Source organism: Adiantum capillus-veneris, chromosome 5 (assembly GCF_014529385.1).
Source record: "Adiantum capillus-veneris isolate H3 chromosome 5, ASM1452938v2, whole genome shotgun sequence".
NCBI classification, from domain to species: domain Eukaryota; kingdom Viridiplantae; phylum Streptophyta; class Polypodiopsida; order Polypodiales; family Pteridaceae; genus Adiantum; species Adiantum capillus-veneris.
The window spans coordinates 23,874,219-23,890,887 of NC_140935.1; the positions used below are offsets into that span (position 1 = coordinate 23,874,219).

Consider the following 16,669-nt stretch of genomic DNA (forward strand, 5'->3'; position numbering starts at 1 on the left):
TTTTGTTGTTTTTGTCCTAACACTCAATTTTGATATGATTTTTGAGTTTTTCTGTCAAGTAAACTTGATCAGAGCAATATCCCATTGATGCACAGTGTCACTGATCACTTTTTTGCAAAATTGGTCCGTGGGGTACATGGATCGCGATCCATGTTCCTCCAAAGATTCTTGTCAGACTTTCCAGATTGCTTCTCATTAGGAAAAATATGAACCCTCTAGGGGCCTTTTGGGATTAAGGTTAATTAGAGGCCAGCCAATAGGAAGAGGGTGGTGGACACACTCTATACTTTCAAAAAAGTAGGGAGACAAGGTAGCTTTACACCTCTTTATGGCCTCTTACCTAGTGAGAAGGTACGGGAGGTGGCTAGGGGAAAGAGGAGAGGGGGACCACATTGATATTTTTTTCCCTCACTTTTTGGTCCGGATTTAAAAATACACTAAAAAATTCAAATCTTCAAAAAATTTCAAATTTCAAATTTTCCCTCTTTAAAAGGTCCCCAAACTTATTTCATGGTCAAAAAAGTATTTTTGACCTCCAAAAGTAAAAAACGTGCACTAAAAAATACAAAAATTTGATTTTTTTCAAAAAAGTTCAAAACATCATTTTTCACCCTCCAAAGTCTTTCCAAACCTATTCTATAGCTAAAAAGTGATTTTCTCTCTCTACAAACTCTTTTCTAAGTTTTCCATTGCTGCAACAACCACATGTACCCACTATAGTGTAACACTATCTCTCTACTAGCTTTCTCCTACCTCCATTGTAGCACCAAGCAAGCTCCTCCTCTATCTCTTCCCCTTGGCCACCACATAGTTTCACACCAAGCTAGCTCCTCTTCCTTCTCTCACCTCCATTACACCATGAAACAAGATTCTACTTCTTCTAATTCTATTTACTCACACTACATGGAAACCTCTACTCCTGAAGATGGAAAAAATATGAGCTCACATGACTTGAATACCACAACAATAGGAGGTGTGAATAGTGTGTGGGCTTTGCAAGGGTTGATCTCCAACATAAAGATAAAATGGTAAGAAAACTACCCTTGTAGCTTATATTCAGAGCTTAACATCATCTCCATCTTTAAGTTTATCATGATGGAGAGAATAAACCTCTTTATGGCTTTCAATGTTTAGGCTTCATACCTCATAACACTGGGTGGTGCTATTTTGTTGATGGCTTTGGCGCGCCATCTATAGTTGTGTAGCATGTGATTGAGTCTCACAATGCAAGTAAGTTGTGTTATCTATAGAGAGTCATCAAAGATTTTTCTTATAATTTATTCTTTGTATAGTTGTCATTAGATTATCATTTTCTACTTTATAACTTTGTGCTCACATAATTTGTTGTTTACTTACTGAGTCAACTTCTTTTCAGAGGACATGAGCAAGCAAACATGTGCAGAGATGAAAATCACTCTATTTTTGTTCCATGAGGAACCTTTCACTACGATGTTAAAGGATTTTGATAAGAATAGTAGAATTTTTGTAGAATCTTGAACCAATAGGTACTCTCTAGGAGCTCTTAGAAAAGCCATCCATATAGTACTACTATCTTCCCTAGTGTCATAGACACACAAATACTCAAGTGTATATGAATCTCTAGATGAGGAAGACAAATACTTGTAAGAGAAGCCTAATAACAACAACATTGTCTCCGTTTGTAATTATTTTCATGAAGCTGGATTCTTCTATAAATGCAATATAAATGTGTTTTTTTGTTAAATGGCGTCGCATTGAGTGAGTATTTAATTTAGATTACTGGAGTTTCATACAGATTTGAGAATTATTGTTGAACTTTATGGATATTTTTATTTGCCTGTAAGATGTTTCAAGTTTCAAGTCTTAATCAGAAATTCAAGCAATATTTTGATTTCAATTTAATCATTAATGGTTATTCTTATTAAAGTGGATCATAACCTTTGTCAAGATGTCCTCATTTGGGGATTCTGAATATATATCATTAACAACGTTTCACAAGTTGAGAAAGCTAAATTCTTGCTTTCCAACATGTTATTGTTTGCATACTATGCCTATACCAAGCTTGACTTAGAGAAATGACAACTTGAGATGAAGGTGTTGATGTATAAGAGTGACTTATTATTGACTCATATTTCATCATACATATATTGTAAAGCCTTTGAGTTTCCACCTTTTTGAGTAGTGGTGATAAGTTTTTGGTATCAAATCTTCTTAAATATCCCTATTCATGAGCTACTGGAAGCTATTTCTTTGGTATTGCTAAAGATGATACCAATAGCTATTACCTTGTGAACTTAACTATTAAATTGTGGATTTGATTTTTACTATGTAGCTCATTTGGATAGAGAAAGTGTAACATAAATTATAGATACATGCATTATTAACATAGAAGATATGTATCAATCGAGTCTATGTAAACTGCTAATTAAGAAACCTTTGGTTGGATACTATAACAATAGGGGTCACATATGGTTTCAAATACCAAAGAAATGGCTTAACCAAAACATTCCCAAGAACACGAGATGGACACAAGGAAGTAAAAATTGGCTCTTTGTTTGGTCAATTTCTAGTGTGAATGTTTAGTGCACAGGATTTGTGAGGCCTTTGACCTGGGGAGTTCACTAAAGTATATGTAACATAGCACACGTGTTCAACATAAGGGATTTTGTATTCTTGTAAAGTTACAGAAACATGTGTAGATAAGGTCTATAAGGGGTACTTTTAATCCATTTTGGTGAACGCACATGATATAGGAAAATTTTACATAGTGAATGTTCCAGATCTTTGAACACATAGAAAAAGGGAACGGGGGGAGGGGGGTGCTCTGATTACATCAAACGCTACACCTCTATCTCATGGCCATGCATTAAAAAAGCTCCTATTTGTCAGTATAAGACCCCAAGGGGGGAGCTCTTGCTCTCTGTACATCTATCTTACATACTTTTCTCATACTTATAACAATAGTGTTACAAAATTTTCTCATGTAAAGACTCCCAGGGCTCTCAACAAGAGTGGCCACAAGGGCGCGCAAAATGGCCATCCAAAAGTCCCGGATGGCCATTTCGCGCGCCCTTGTGGTCACTTTTTTTTTTTTTATAGTGTTGAACTTGTAGATTTTGATACAAAAAAAAACATACCTTGTTTGGATTCTCTAAAAAACAATGTACAAGTTGACAATCTCTTAAAAACTAATGTAAAGCAGACATTTCTTACTTTTTCCTTAACCTGTGGGCTCCAACGAACATTAAAAGCATGGAATCTGAAAATACTCAAAAAACTAATGTTTTTTATTGTGTTAAGGACTGTATTTCCTACATACAATACTTTCTCAAAATCTTGCTCTAACACCTTCAAAGGCCCCATGGGGTGAGCTCTTGCTCTCTGTACATCTAATTTACAGCCTTATCTCATACTTATACACAATAATTTGAAAAGCTTCCAGGGCCTCAACAAGAGTGGCCACAAGGGCGCGCAAACTTAGATGACTATTTTTACTCAGTTAGAAAATGTGAAAACTAAATTTTAAATGTAGGATAGAGATATTATAGTTTTCTTCATTGATTATCATAAAAGCATAGAAAGGGGGGTCATATTCCCTGATATTTATCGTATTTTATAGGAGTTTTATCAAGACTTTTTGCTCGCAGGTGGCATCCCGTTTTTTTTATAGAGAGTGAATCCCCCAAGCTCCGTAATAGCACACACCTCTAATGTTGCTAGAACATACGTCCATTCTAAGGGTTCTAGGGCCTCGTCTGGGAAGGAACATCATATTAGAGAGACTTTAGAGCCAATTTAGGAATCACTAATGTCTTGAAGATTTGGCCGTATGGACAAAACTCAAACTTTTTTTTAAAGACCAAATCCTTTCACAAGATAGTACTCAAAAAGACCTTCCAAACCATGCTCTCAAAACTTTGGCTACGATTTGACCATGTGTTCAAATCTTAAGCTCTTGTTGAAAGTGGGAATTGAGAAATTTCCAAATTCACTAATATGGTGTTAAGGATTCCGGAATGTATTCCTTATCCTCAATAACTCTTTCTAGAATACCCTCTTCCCGCTTTAAGCTTCCACAATGGGATTCCCCACACATCCATAGTTCCTTTGGTTTACCTAATGTAACATTTAATGGCCTAATAACTTGTGTGTAGCGGAAATGAGCATGAACATAGTGGGAATTTCATTAGAATAGATTCCTAATGAGAATTACAAGAGTGCTTGGGTGGAGAGGGCAACAAAAATCATAACACCTAGTTAGATAGCTTCGACAATACTTTCAAAAGAGAGAGAAATTAAGCTAATGACAACAGTTGAGGACCGGATTTGCATGGAGCCGGTCCCCCCTCCAAAAGGCTTTGTATTATGGTTTCTCCCATCAAGAGAGACATTGTACAATACAATTCTTTGTGTTCCTTCAAGACTAGCTAGTGCAATGAAGATGAAAGCTTCATGCACTAAGCAAACACTTAGCAAACAAAACTTGAATTATCCCCGTTCTCAGACCCAAGACCTCACACACCTTCGAAGATGGTGAGAGCTAGCAGGGTATGAGAGTAGATTGAGAGGAAGAAGGAGTATCTTACGAGAAAGATGTACATCTCCTCACATAATCACTCATATTAGCATAGATTTAGCTTACTAATTAGCTTGGTAGAGGAGATGAGCATGCATTGAAGCTTGGATCTTGGTTGGGTTTGCATCCACATGCCAAGAGTGTGTTGATGTAGGCTTCTATCTCACAAGCTTGGAGTAGGTGATGAGCTCTCCATTAAAGCTTGGGAAGAGATAGTCTTCTTTGCTTCACACATAGACTGTGTGTGAGTGTGTGTGTGATAATGCCTTGCAAAAATCAGCCCCCTCTCTCTCTTGGGCGAGCCCTCATTGGCTCTCCCAAAGTCAAGCCAATGACTATGAAGCAGCATAAGTGATAGCCTTCTGACATGTGTCCCCCTTTCCCCTTTTGTGAGAGCTTTAGGTAATTAAATAATTAAACTAAACTCTCATTGGACCCCTTTGCCTCCTGGCCAATAGGAATCAGGCAAGCCATTGGGCTCCTGAATGCTCATTGGACCCCTTGTGAGACTGCCCAATAGTCTTCTAGGAGACTTAATTCTCATTGGTTTCTTTTATTAAATGTTTTTAAATTAATTAAACTAGATTACTCTAGCTTAATTCTCATTGGTCCACTTCAAGGGTCATCCAATAGAAACTGGGCACACCTTGTGGGCATCTGGCCTAGGGAGCTGACATGTGTCCCTCATTCCCTTTGTGTAAAGGGAGCCTGTGTGTGTGTGTGTGTGTGGCTTTCTCTCTCATCCCCTAGAAGAAGGGCTCGCCCCCTCCCATGTAGGGATATGTGTTGACTTGGGAGAGCACACAAAGCATCCAATTCCTCCTAAGCTTTAACCCTTTGAACACAACCTTTGAATTTTGGAACCTTAGCATTTTGAAAGTCTTAATGGGCTGAACCTTAGGGTCTTTTTAGCCCATTGTTGCACATGGCTCTTTTGCAGATGGCCCCCCTTTTGGATCCCTATTTTCCCTCCTTTGGATCCCTACCGTGGCCGGTCTGCTAGCTTAACCAATATTCTAGCTTTTTCTCCCCTGGCACTTCCCCACATTAAATGATCAGTTTAATATGAGAAAATTATTTAGGAGAATTAGATATTGATTATTATGACACCTAACCAGGCTAGAAGCTCAGATCCTACTAATGTAGCAGAATCAAATTCCTCTAGTGAGGTTTGATTTACATCTTTGTAACTATAGTCTTTAAGGTTTATTCGCGTAGTGGTTTCCATGGGCATGAGCTATGTATGATTATAGCCCCAGTATTCAACCATCTTTAATTGTCGCATGAATAGTCATCCAAGTATTATGTTGTAGTTATTCTTCTTGCCAAAATCCACTATTGCAAAATTATGCTCGTACTCAATGCCGCAAGAGGTAAAAACTACCTTTTTTAGGAGCCCTATTGGTCTCTCCATATAACCATCTGCAAGTTGTAACTTCATTCTGGTGGCTCTCAAAGCGGTTTTTCCCCATTTCTTCCATACATCATTGGTTGCAATGGCTGCACTAGCTCCATTGTCAATAATTGCCATGGTTGTGACACCTTCAAACTTGAATTGAAGCGCGGTATTGCCATCTTCTCCTACACAGTATTCTCCTACCTTGTTTAAGGGTACCGGTTGCATGTTTAGTTGAGGCTTCTCTAATTCTCTAATCCCTTCCTGCATCCATGAAGTCGGATCCTTTACCCCAAATTTTTCTAGGCACTTTCCTACTGTAGTCCACATGTGAGGTCTTATCTGGAGAGGCTCGGTGGAGTAATGGTGCAAGCCTCTGGGTAGACAATATGGTTATCAACCCTTGGGAATTGATCACCTTCCTTGTGGAGAGTCTCTATGATGGTACCGCTTTTACATACGACTTTGCTTTATACTCTCCCATATAAGAGGGTAAAGTTCTCAAAGATATAGGTTGACTATCCAAAGATCTCACAAATCCCTTGTCCCCCCCAACGAGTGCATCTTCAGATCTGCTTGAGATCCCGCGTCAAATTCTTCAATATGAGGAAGAAAGACATCTCTTTCCATATTGGTTTGGTTAACCCTTTGGCTCAATTCATTGTCCTCATTAGTTTCTCTTATCTGCTTCCAAAGCTCATTCAAGCCATCGTCCCCTCTATACATTTCTGGTATGATAGGTTGAAAACCTTCAGACTCCTTATCCATAGTATTCATCAGTATCCCAGGTCTTTTGATTGATTTTGTCGGTTCCAGTTCAGTTTTTGGACTAACAGCTATCTTTTCATATTTATGTGTTGGAGAGGTTTTTGGTATTGATACTGGAAGTTCTACCCACTCCTCTGGATTTCTTGTTGTTGGCTCTAGCAAGGCTTGGGCTGTTTGGATCATCTTTTGACACATTTACAGTCTTTGTTTTTCTACCTCTACATAGGGGTATGTCATCTACCTTTGTTCTTGTGTTTGGTTGATTTTAAGCCTTGCTTCATAGGACTTCAAGAGAGCGTCTAGAGGTTTGTTTACTTTCTCAACTAATATAGATCCTCCCGATCTGCACTTTTTGGTTCCCTTTTACTCTCAGGCTTTATGACTTCTAGAGTTTTTGGTTTTTGAAAAGTTTGACTCTCAAGCCTTTCCATGTGTTTCGCTGGCTTTTTCGTTCAATGCTGGGTGCTTTCATTCTTGGTTCTTTGATTATGGGTTCCTTTCTCTCACTTTTTGAGCTTGTGCTCGTGTGATAACATCTATAGGTATCACTGTTTTGTTTTTCGAACCACTGCTCGAAGGGATTGCCTCCAAGATGTTCAAAGTTGTTTTAACCACTTTGTTTGGATTTTTTGGACAATTGGTGATCAAATGATTGATGCCACAGTCTAGACAATACACATTCACTCAGAAAATTTTCGTATGAGGACAGTCTTTCATGAGGTGGTCACCTCCACACTTGTAGCATGGTCCCAATTGTTGTCGTGGTGCTCCTGGAGCTCCCCTCTATTGGTAAGCAGGCCTCGGTCCACCTAAGCCTCCATTGGCTATGAACAACAATGTTCTCTCATCCAAACTATATCTACCTTCTCCTGCAGCATGTGCCATTGTTGGTGGTCCAACATGGCCAATCATGCTCCATGATTCTGACGCTCTCAGTTCTTCAGGTGGTTAATGCGGAAGACAAGCCATATGTCCACTTGGCTCTTCGTAATATATAGGTACATGCACTAAGGCTTGTTCCTCCGGTTCTTCTACAGTGGACGTATACCTCACCTATAGGTCTTGCTCCTGGGAGTGGTGGTTGTTGCCCCAAAAGTGACTGTGGTCTTTTAACCCCTACTGGTCTTGGAAAATTCCCTATTATATATCTAGGCATTGGTGGTACTTGGGGAGGTGCTATCTGTGCTTGTGGAGCATACTGTCATTCTCGTACATAACCCTTATTGTAATAGCACTCTTCACTCATGTGATTTGTCCATTTTTGCTCAATGGCGCACCACTTTGGTTGCTTAGCCTGTGGTTTAGCAAATGGGATAATCCTCTTCAGCAGCTCCTCTATAAGTTTCTCTTGATTTGTTGTTGGCTTACTCCTTTGTTTGTAGATCGCACAATTGTCTACAAGGAATAAAGCCTCCTTGGTTAACTCAGGCTTTTCTTCATATGCAAATCCTTTTGAAGGTCTACATTTCTCAGTCCCTAGATAAATATCAAGGATTGAGTAGGTACTTCTTCCACCGAGCAGAATTTTACATATCGTTTTGACTGTAAGGTTGCTTTCTTGACAGATTCTCCCTCTTTCTACTTGAACTTATGGATTTGTGAGACCATATTTTGGGCTCTCTCTCTTTGAAATAATTCCTCCACAAATTCATCGAATATGGATGGTCTCAAAATCCCGTCTTTCAACAAAATCAAACCATGTTGCTTTCTTGACAGATTCTCCCTCTTTCTACTTGGATTTGTGAGACTGTATTGTGGGCTCTCTCTCTTTGAAAGAATTCCTCCACAATTCATCGAATATGGATGGTCTCAAAATCCCGTCTTGCTCTAAGGTGAGTCCAAATCCAGAAAACTGTGTGTCAAAGTCCTTGACCTCTCCTGCTCGGATCACTCTCAAGAATGCTACTACGTGGTCTCTAGGGTCTCTTTCCCCTAAATATTTCTTGTTAACCCATTTCTAGACTTGAGAGGGTCTAACACGTCTGTTGTCTACCAACCTTACGTAGAATCTCCTCGTCCCTCCTTTTACAAGTCCTCGTTCATGTCTCGATCTGGCGTCAAATGCTTCTTCCAACCCGTATCCTCTATAGGTTCCGCTGTAAATATTCCTCCCGTCTTGATTCTTTCCATATAGGGGAGTCCTATTGTGGTCGGCATCGTCCTCGATTCTTTGTCCTCCTTGGGATAAGAGTAAGAATAAGTGGCATTGGTGATACTATGGGGTTCAAATATGATCTTGCTGTGATAGGGATTTCTCCTCTATAGAATTCTTGTTCCCTTGTCACTGTGGGAGGGAACTAGGATTTCAAGGTTTCAGGGTTTAGGTTCATATATGAAGGAAAATTTGGCAGTTCAACCCCTCTAGTTTGACTAGATGGAAACTTGGCAGTATCCTCCACTTCTTCAAAGGGATTTGTAGACTTGCTAGGGGTAGGGTTTGGGCTTTGATTTGTAACTGGAGTTCTCAAGAGCTCATAAGATCTCTACAAATCTACTCCACATGGTTTGTGCGCGTATGTCGCATGTGTCAATGCAAGGAACTTGCCGATACACCGTGTGCGAGCCACAAATGGCTCCAAGCACACAACAAGCCTAACTAGTAAGCTCAAAGAAGGCAATGGTGTGTCACTCACTGCTCTACGCTTGCTTCGTGGAGGATTCCTTGCCGCGAAGAAGAAGGAGATGCTGCTACGCCGCGCTCAACCACTTCACCGCCGTCATGCCTTCGTAATGCTCGATCGCCCACACAGTCCCTCTCTCTCCCTCTCTCACTCTCTCTCTCTCTCTCTCTCACTCTCTCTCTCTCTCTCTCTCTCACACACACACACACACACACACAAAGAGATGAAGAAGAAGAAGAAGGAGATGGAGCAAGAGCACTCTTCAATTGCACAAATGAGAGAATGAGTGAATTTTAGGTTTAGTTGACTTTTATATGAGCTCGCCTCATTCACACTTGGGCGCCGATGCTTAGCCAACTAATCCCTTGAATGTTCCAGTTAGAGTGCGCCTCTCATCGGCGATCACTCTTACCCTTTTCCTATTGGACCGACAAGCCCGATACCTGGCTCTACCAAATAAATAATACAATGTCCGCCGTAGGTTACAACGTCCGTCGTAGGTAATAGGGTGTCCGTGAGACGTGAGGGTTAACATGCCCCCCTTCCTGATGTAGATTCCATCCTCAGAAGCTATTGAGTTGAAGCTCATTCGTCGATGTGGAAGAGCATTTGAGATGAATGTCCTTAGCCTTCTTCCGTCACTACAAAATCAAACAACATTGGCACAGTAATTGCATTCTCATAAGCAATTAAAAAGCATATGCATTTTTAGGCAGACAAATTGATTGGTAACAAAATTTTAAACCTTTTGTCAGCAATAAACATTGAATAGCAATATAATCAAATGCATAAACAGATGTAAAGGTAAAAAATTAAACAAGTCTGGGGTCGCTAATTTAACGGTCGAAAGGCACTAGAGATCGACTATTAATACCATGGGTAAGCTTCTTAATTTTCTCTAGTCAATTAAGTTGTTTAATCGCGAGAACCAAGTATTTCATGTTCGAGGGCTGACTAGAGGCTATACATAGAAGACCTGTAGTTAAGCTACGATAAAAGGAATTTCTCATGAAATCATCGCCTGATTGATTACCTTTCCTTTGACCCCCCAAAGTCTTTTCACAGTGATTCAATTTTGATGTGTGTGCTTATTTTGTATGCCTTCACTACAAGAGGTTGTGTGCTCTTGTGACGCTATTAGCGACGGAAATACACTGGGTTTTTATAACCCCCGGCGTCGCTAAAACCGTTGCTATGAGCGTCGCTACGAGAGCGTCGCTATAGGCGTCGCTACATGCGTCACTATTAGCGTCGCTATATAGCGACGCTCATAGCGACGGTTATAGCGACGCTCATAGCGACGCTATAGAGCCATAAATAGCGACGGTTATAGCGACGCCCGAGAGAAATTTTTTTTGGTGACAGGGCATTGAATGCCCTGCCATCCATCAACCATATTATACTTGATTCACTTTTTAAAAAAAGTTCAAGGGTAGATAATAGACCCAAAATAGTCACCCACAAGACGCATTGTTTGCAAAATTGACAAGCGTAAAATTGACAATTGTACACATCATAGGCAAAATGAATTGATTGGCAAATGTAATAATGACAATTGGACAACATCATAAGCATAAAGAATTGATTGACAAAATGAATTGCAGTGACAAATGTAATAATATACATGGTTCAAAAAGACGTATAAAATCCGTCTCATGATACATAAGCTATGAGAAACCCTAAACTAATGCTATCTAGCTACGGCTAAACTGACGTCGTCTAGTCAGATGTCTCATCGCGTCCAAGTAGCGTATCTGTCGGATTCTGCAAAAAAAGACAATAAGACAGCTTTCAGTAAGTATAAACATATAACGACATTTATAAAACAATACAAAAAATAGAAAAGAGTAAACCCTAATACTAACCATGCCGCCGCAAGAACTGAGAATGTCCATCAGGGCGTTTAAGCCGTTCCTGCCTGCGTACTCGCGCTCGTACGGTGTGGGATCACGTCCTGTCATCGACCACTGTCAAAACATACAAAGATTTCATTATGTTAGAATTAAAAAACTCATAAACCCTAAACTATCGAACATAAAGAGCAATGCGAAAACACTTACAAAATCGGCCTCAAATGATGCCCATCCACCGCTCCCCAAGTGGTGCGAGCTCCCTGCCTCTACTCGCGCTCTGGCTGCATCCTTTTGTTGCTTCCACTTGTCGGGATTCTCGCGCGTTGCTTTCTTCGCATTCTTCCAATCTTCTTTGGCCAGTCAATCTGGCCTGTTCCACCCATGCTTGATTGCTTTTTGCACTTCGGAACGCTTGTGTTTGCAGTATTCGCGCATTCGAATCTTCATCAGGTCTTCATTGAAGCGCTGATCCCGTGTTGGAACGGGAAACTCATCATGAAGTATGCTGATGACTCTGTTTTTTAAATCACTTGGTACTTCACTCCATTTGTTTAGTATGTAGTGTCTAAACAGCTGAGAGCAAAGACCACGCATGCGCGAGATCACCTTCTTGCCGTCATCATCCATGATGATGCCGCCGCTGAAGTCGACGGAGTAAGGCAAGCCCTCTGGCCGGTGACGCGTGAACCTGGGTGTCCCGACAGGGGTCTCTAGCGGCGTGTCGATGGGGGTACGGACGTCAGGTGTCTCCACCGACGTCTGGGCCCCGAAGCGAGGAGTGTCGAGTGGGGTGGCTCCTGGCGGAGTAGGTAGAGGTGTGTAGCTGCTAGGAACAGTCAGCCGCGCAAAACCTAGTGTAGATGGCGATGATGTGGATGGTGTGGGGTCGGGCAAAGAAGGGGAGGGTAAAGAGCCTCGTCGAACACGAGCGGTGTGGAGGCATCGGCGACGGAATCCCCACAACAACCGCCACCGCCACCACTAGAGTGCCGGTGTCTAGCCGAGTGTGAAGATCGTCTCGTCGACGCCGAAGCTTCGGAGCGCGCCGAATGCTCCGAAAGAGAGGGAGATGCGGATGGAGTAGGAACACGCGATGATGTGCCAAAGCGATGACGCTCCACGTACCACTGTCTCTGTTGCGGTGACAAAGAAGAAAGAAACTCCTCATCATCCATACCTGCATTAAACACACGAATATTTAAACTTAATATTGAATGAATAGAGTAGACAATGACGCAAAGATCATTAAATACAATGACGTAATGACGCATATAAATACAATGACGCAATGAATTGAGTGATAGAAGAGGCAAGTCGAAAACTCGGAATTTTCAATCAAAAGATGTGAGCGCGAGTAGAAAAGAGCGTTATACACCATGGAAAGTACTTAGAGAGCCAGAGCTTTTACAACACGGAGCAAAATTGTTCAAATACAATATTTGTGGCTTTAAGAGATCTCTCTCTCATCCTCGCATAACTCAGCATAACTTCCTATATCTATATAGAGCTCTCCGTTTAAACACATATCCTCTGTTTCATTTTGTAGCTCCTCTGCATGCACCCCATATAGAGTAGTAGCATCTTGATGCTCGTCTGGCACCACCGCAGCGGCTTCTGATTGAGCATCTTCTCTGATCTCCTCCATTGATGCCGTTGTGATTGGCACATGGTAGCCTTCATACGTCCTTGCACTATGAGGGGCTACCTCTATGACGTACCACCAGTTTGATGTAGACTTTGTAGGATGAAATATTACCTGCCAGAGCCACATAACTTACATGAGAGCTTTCAAGCACATAACTTGTAAAAGGGGGATGTTAACTATTTACATACTTACTTGTTCACAATGCTCGGGTAGTACGAAAGTGTCTCTTAGGTCAGTCCATTTCTTAGTAGAATCCACCTCAAGAAAATCAGACTCTCCTCTACGCACAGTAACGTTGCGACCCTCCATGATTATCTTGAACCATTGCACGTCGAACAAGTCGACAAAAAATCCTCTGTAATCGATCCTCAAAATCTCTTGTAGCGTGCCGAAGTAAGTGAGTTCCGCCACCATAGGATCTGCATCAGAGGAACGTCGTCGACTAGACTGTTCAAATTTTGCCATGATTCAACAATCTTGAGTAAAACGCTTTTTGTCGATCCGTTCCACCCTAAAATGTCGACCTTTACACCATGCTGTTGTATATGACTTATACTACAACGAACAAAGATTATGAGTGGCCGTTCAAACGTTTAGAAATAAAGTCACTAGCTAGTCGTACATTGCAAACTTACCTTAGTCGCGCAACCCCGAGAGTACTCCCACTCTTCCTCAGTCACTTCGTCACCGCATTGTTGTGCACTTTTCAATTGGTTGTGCAACCATCTTAAGCTCATGAATGTTGGTAGGCTCTCCAGAACCGTCGGATAGTGCATCGGTGGTCGTCTTCCCCGTCTCCACTCGATTCGTACCCTTTGTCGCTCTTTCTTTGCATCCTCATATTGTGAAATCCACTTTTGCATCACTGGATTGTGAAGCATGCAAAATTGGTTGATTTTAGCCTCTAGATCTTCCGTCATCTTCTTCTCAATTGCACATGAAAATCCCAGATATGCGCTCATCATCTATGGTTCGCCATAGCGTGTCCCGGGCTTTATCAAATCCGTCTAGCCATTCTCCAATGTACACTAGGGACTCTGATACCAACCAACCTTCTGCCATGCTACCCTCCGGACATGCAGGAATTCGTAGCACACCATTCGAAGATTTATTCTCCTCATGCCATGATGCTAGGGCGGCCATGGACTTACATTCGAAGAAATGCTTGATGTGAGGAAGCAGAGGAAAATGTCGCAAAACCTTTTGTGGAATTTTTGTCCCGTGGAGATCTACTCGATATCTTTCAGAATCACATTTCGGACACTTCTCCATGTCTATGTATTCCCCTCTGAAAAGAATGCAGTCATTAGGACAAGCGTGGATAGAATTGTAATCCATCCCCAAGTTTCGCAAAATCTTTCTTGCTTCATCTCGGGAATCTGGCATCACATTGTCAGCTGGTAGTATGTGCTCTTTAAGCAATCTACACAACATAAAAATACGATACAGTCGTGTAAAAATCTATCAGATCATTATACATTTAGAGTTTTATTAAAGTAAACTAATTGTAATACATCACCTGAAAAGCGCTGTGACGCTAGTGTCCCTCCATCCAAACTTTGCCTGCATGTTGAGAAGAACCAGGAGTGCTTTCAATCTAGACATACGTGCTCCATTATACAATGGCGTATCGGCTTCACTTTTCATATCATCATAGATAAGCCTTTCTGAATCCATGATCGTCTCGATCATTTCATCAATCTCGGGCTCAAACATTGCCTCTTTGGGAATGTGCTCTGCATGATCATCCCCCGAGCTGTCAGAGGCTACATCTTGTGGCCTCACATATGCTGCTTGACCAAAGCGCCTGCGAACACGTCTATTGGGTTGCAAGATTGCTGCTTGTTGGCCAGCGTCAGAGTCCGACGAGTTATAATTAGCAACAACTCGATCTATAATAGATGGATCAAACTCGCCAAATTCGCGAACGTGCTGCAAAGAAACACGTCTTGTCCGTCGCACAGCATGCTTGCATTGATTACAAGGACATAAGACCCTCGTTGAGAGATAGGTGTTTCGGTTGGACGGTCCCACATCCTCGTCACTACTCATAATGAGGATAAAGATCTTATAACCTGGACAACAAATTTAATATTCTATTGGCATTCTTCGTCTTATCTCTCTCTCTCTCTCTCACTCTCTCTCTACCTCACATTCTCTAGTCATGTCCAATCCCCGCACACCTCGGTCTAGAGGTGCACGGAGATCAGAACCACCGGGTTATAATCTCGTCTTTATTGGTCAATACCTATATTTGTGGGTACAAGAAATCTACAGACCCACGTCTACATGATATTGCATGTAGTGGACAAAACCCCTTTGCTTCTTCTCTAGCTGTAGCACTTCACAGCATCTTAACATCTTTTCACAGTAGTTCTTTTCACTGTTCGTCTAACTCTAAACCCTAAACCGTAAGTAATTCTTGCGTGGACTCGATCTAACGTAAATAAGCGTAAATCTAAATAAACGTAAATCTAACTAAAAATAAACCTAAATCTAATTTAACGTAAGTCTACATCTAACCTAATCTTTAACGTCTTTTGGGATAGTTTCGTACGACGTTAAAACTCTCTTCTTCTTGTGTGTGTGTGTGTGTGTGTGTGTGTGTGTGTGTGTGTGTGTGTGTGGGTAAACCTAAATAAACCTAAGTCTAATCTAATATAACATAAATCTAAATCTAACGTAAATTATGTTATATTAAAAACAAAGAACTAAACTAACAGGGATTATAAGAACTTTAAAACTGATTTAACACATAATTTTTCACATAACTCGGTAAGAGTTGGCATTCTCATCACTAAAGATGTGAGAGTTAACTTCCGGCGGTGACGCTGCCTCATCTCCATCCACATCTGACGACAGCAATTGGCCCTTTGGACCGTTCTTGCTCTTGTTACTAACTTTGAAGTTGCTGTTGAATGACTAGAGGTTGTCTAGATGGTCATTGTCGGGGATGTAGTGACTCTTGCCGCCCTGAAGATCCACCTTCTTCCCTATCTTCTGAAGACATTTCACTAGTACTTTTGGATCGACGGACCCACCATGAGTGAAGGCAGCAATACCCTATATTCCATTGAGGGCTTTCTTCACCCGCTTCATGCAGGTATCGTAGTCTATGGAGACCTAAATCTAATCTAATATAACGAGAATCTAAATCTAGCATAAATAAACGTAAATCTAACTAAAAATAAACCTAAATCTAATCTAATTTAACTTAAATAAACCTAAATCTAATTTAACGTAAGTCTACATCTAACCTAATCTTTAACGTCTTTTAGGATAGTTTCCTACGACGTTATAACTCTCTTCTTCTTGTGTGTGTGCGCGTGTGTGGATGTGTGTGCCAATAAAAAGAGATAAATGGTATAACCTTTCTATCACCCATGCCAAGTATGATAGATTGGTTATGCCATTTCCCTCTTGAATAATAGGTCTTGAGTTCAACTCCTCGTCGGCTAGATCTTTAGGTCTTTTAATTTTAATTAGTTTCCTACGACGTTAAATTAGTTTCTCTCTCTTTCTCTCTCAATGTGTGTGCGTTTTTTTATTTATGCATGTTTTCTCTCTCTTTTCCTCTCTCAATGTTCGGTTTTTTGTTTATGCATGTTCTCTCTCTCTTTTCCTCTCTCAATGTGTGCGTTTTTTGTTTATGCATGCTCTCTCTCTCTTTTCCTCTCTCAATGTGTGTGTGCATTCTTTGTTTATGCATGTGTGTGTGCGTTTTTGTTTATGTTTGTACTCTTTCTCTCTCTCTCTCTCTCTCTCTCTCTCTCAAAAACACTATGTGTGTGTGTGTGTGTGTGTGAGAGAGAGAGAGAGAGGGAGAGAGAA

The 16,669-nt window shown here is 41.0% G+C and overlaps 1 protein-coding gene across 1 annotated transcript in view; it reads left to right on the forward strand.

Annotated features, from left to right (window-relative positions):
• The window catches only part of LOC147457016 (uncharacterized), a 61,400-nt gene extending 59,722 nt beyond the window's left edge, over nucleotides 1-1,678 (forward strand). Inside the window, exon 2 of the mRNA XM_086513495.1 lies at nucleotides 1,376-1,678. Coding sequence (XP_086369621.1) covers nucleotides 1,376-1,497 — 122 coding nt within the window. The 3' untranslated portion in view covers nucleotides 1,498-1,678. The remainder of the gene's footprint in view (nucleotides 1-1,375) is intronic.
• Nucleotides 1,679-16,669: the final 14,991 nt, after the last annotated feature.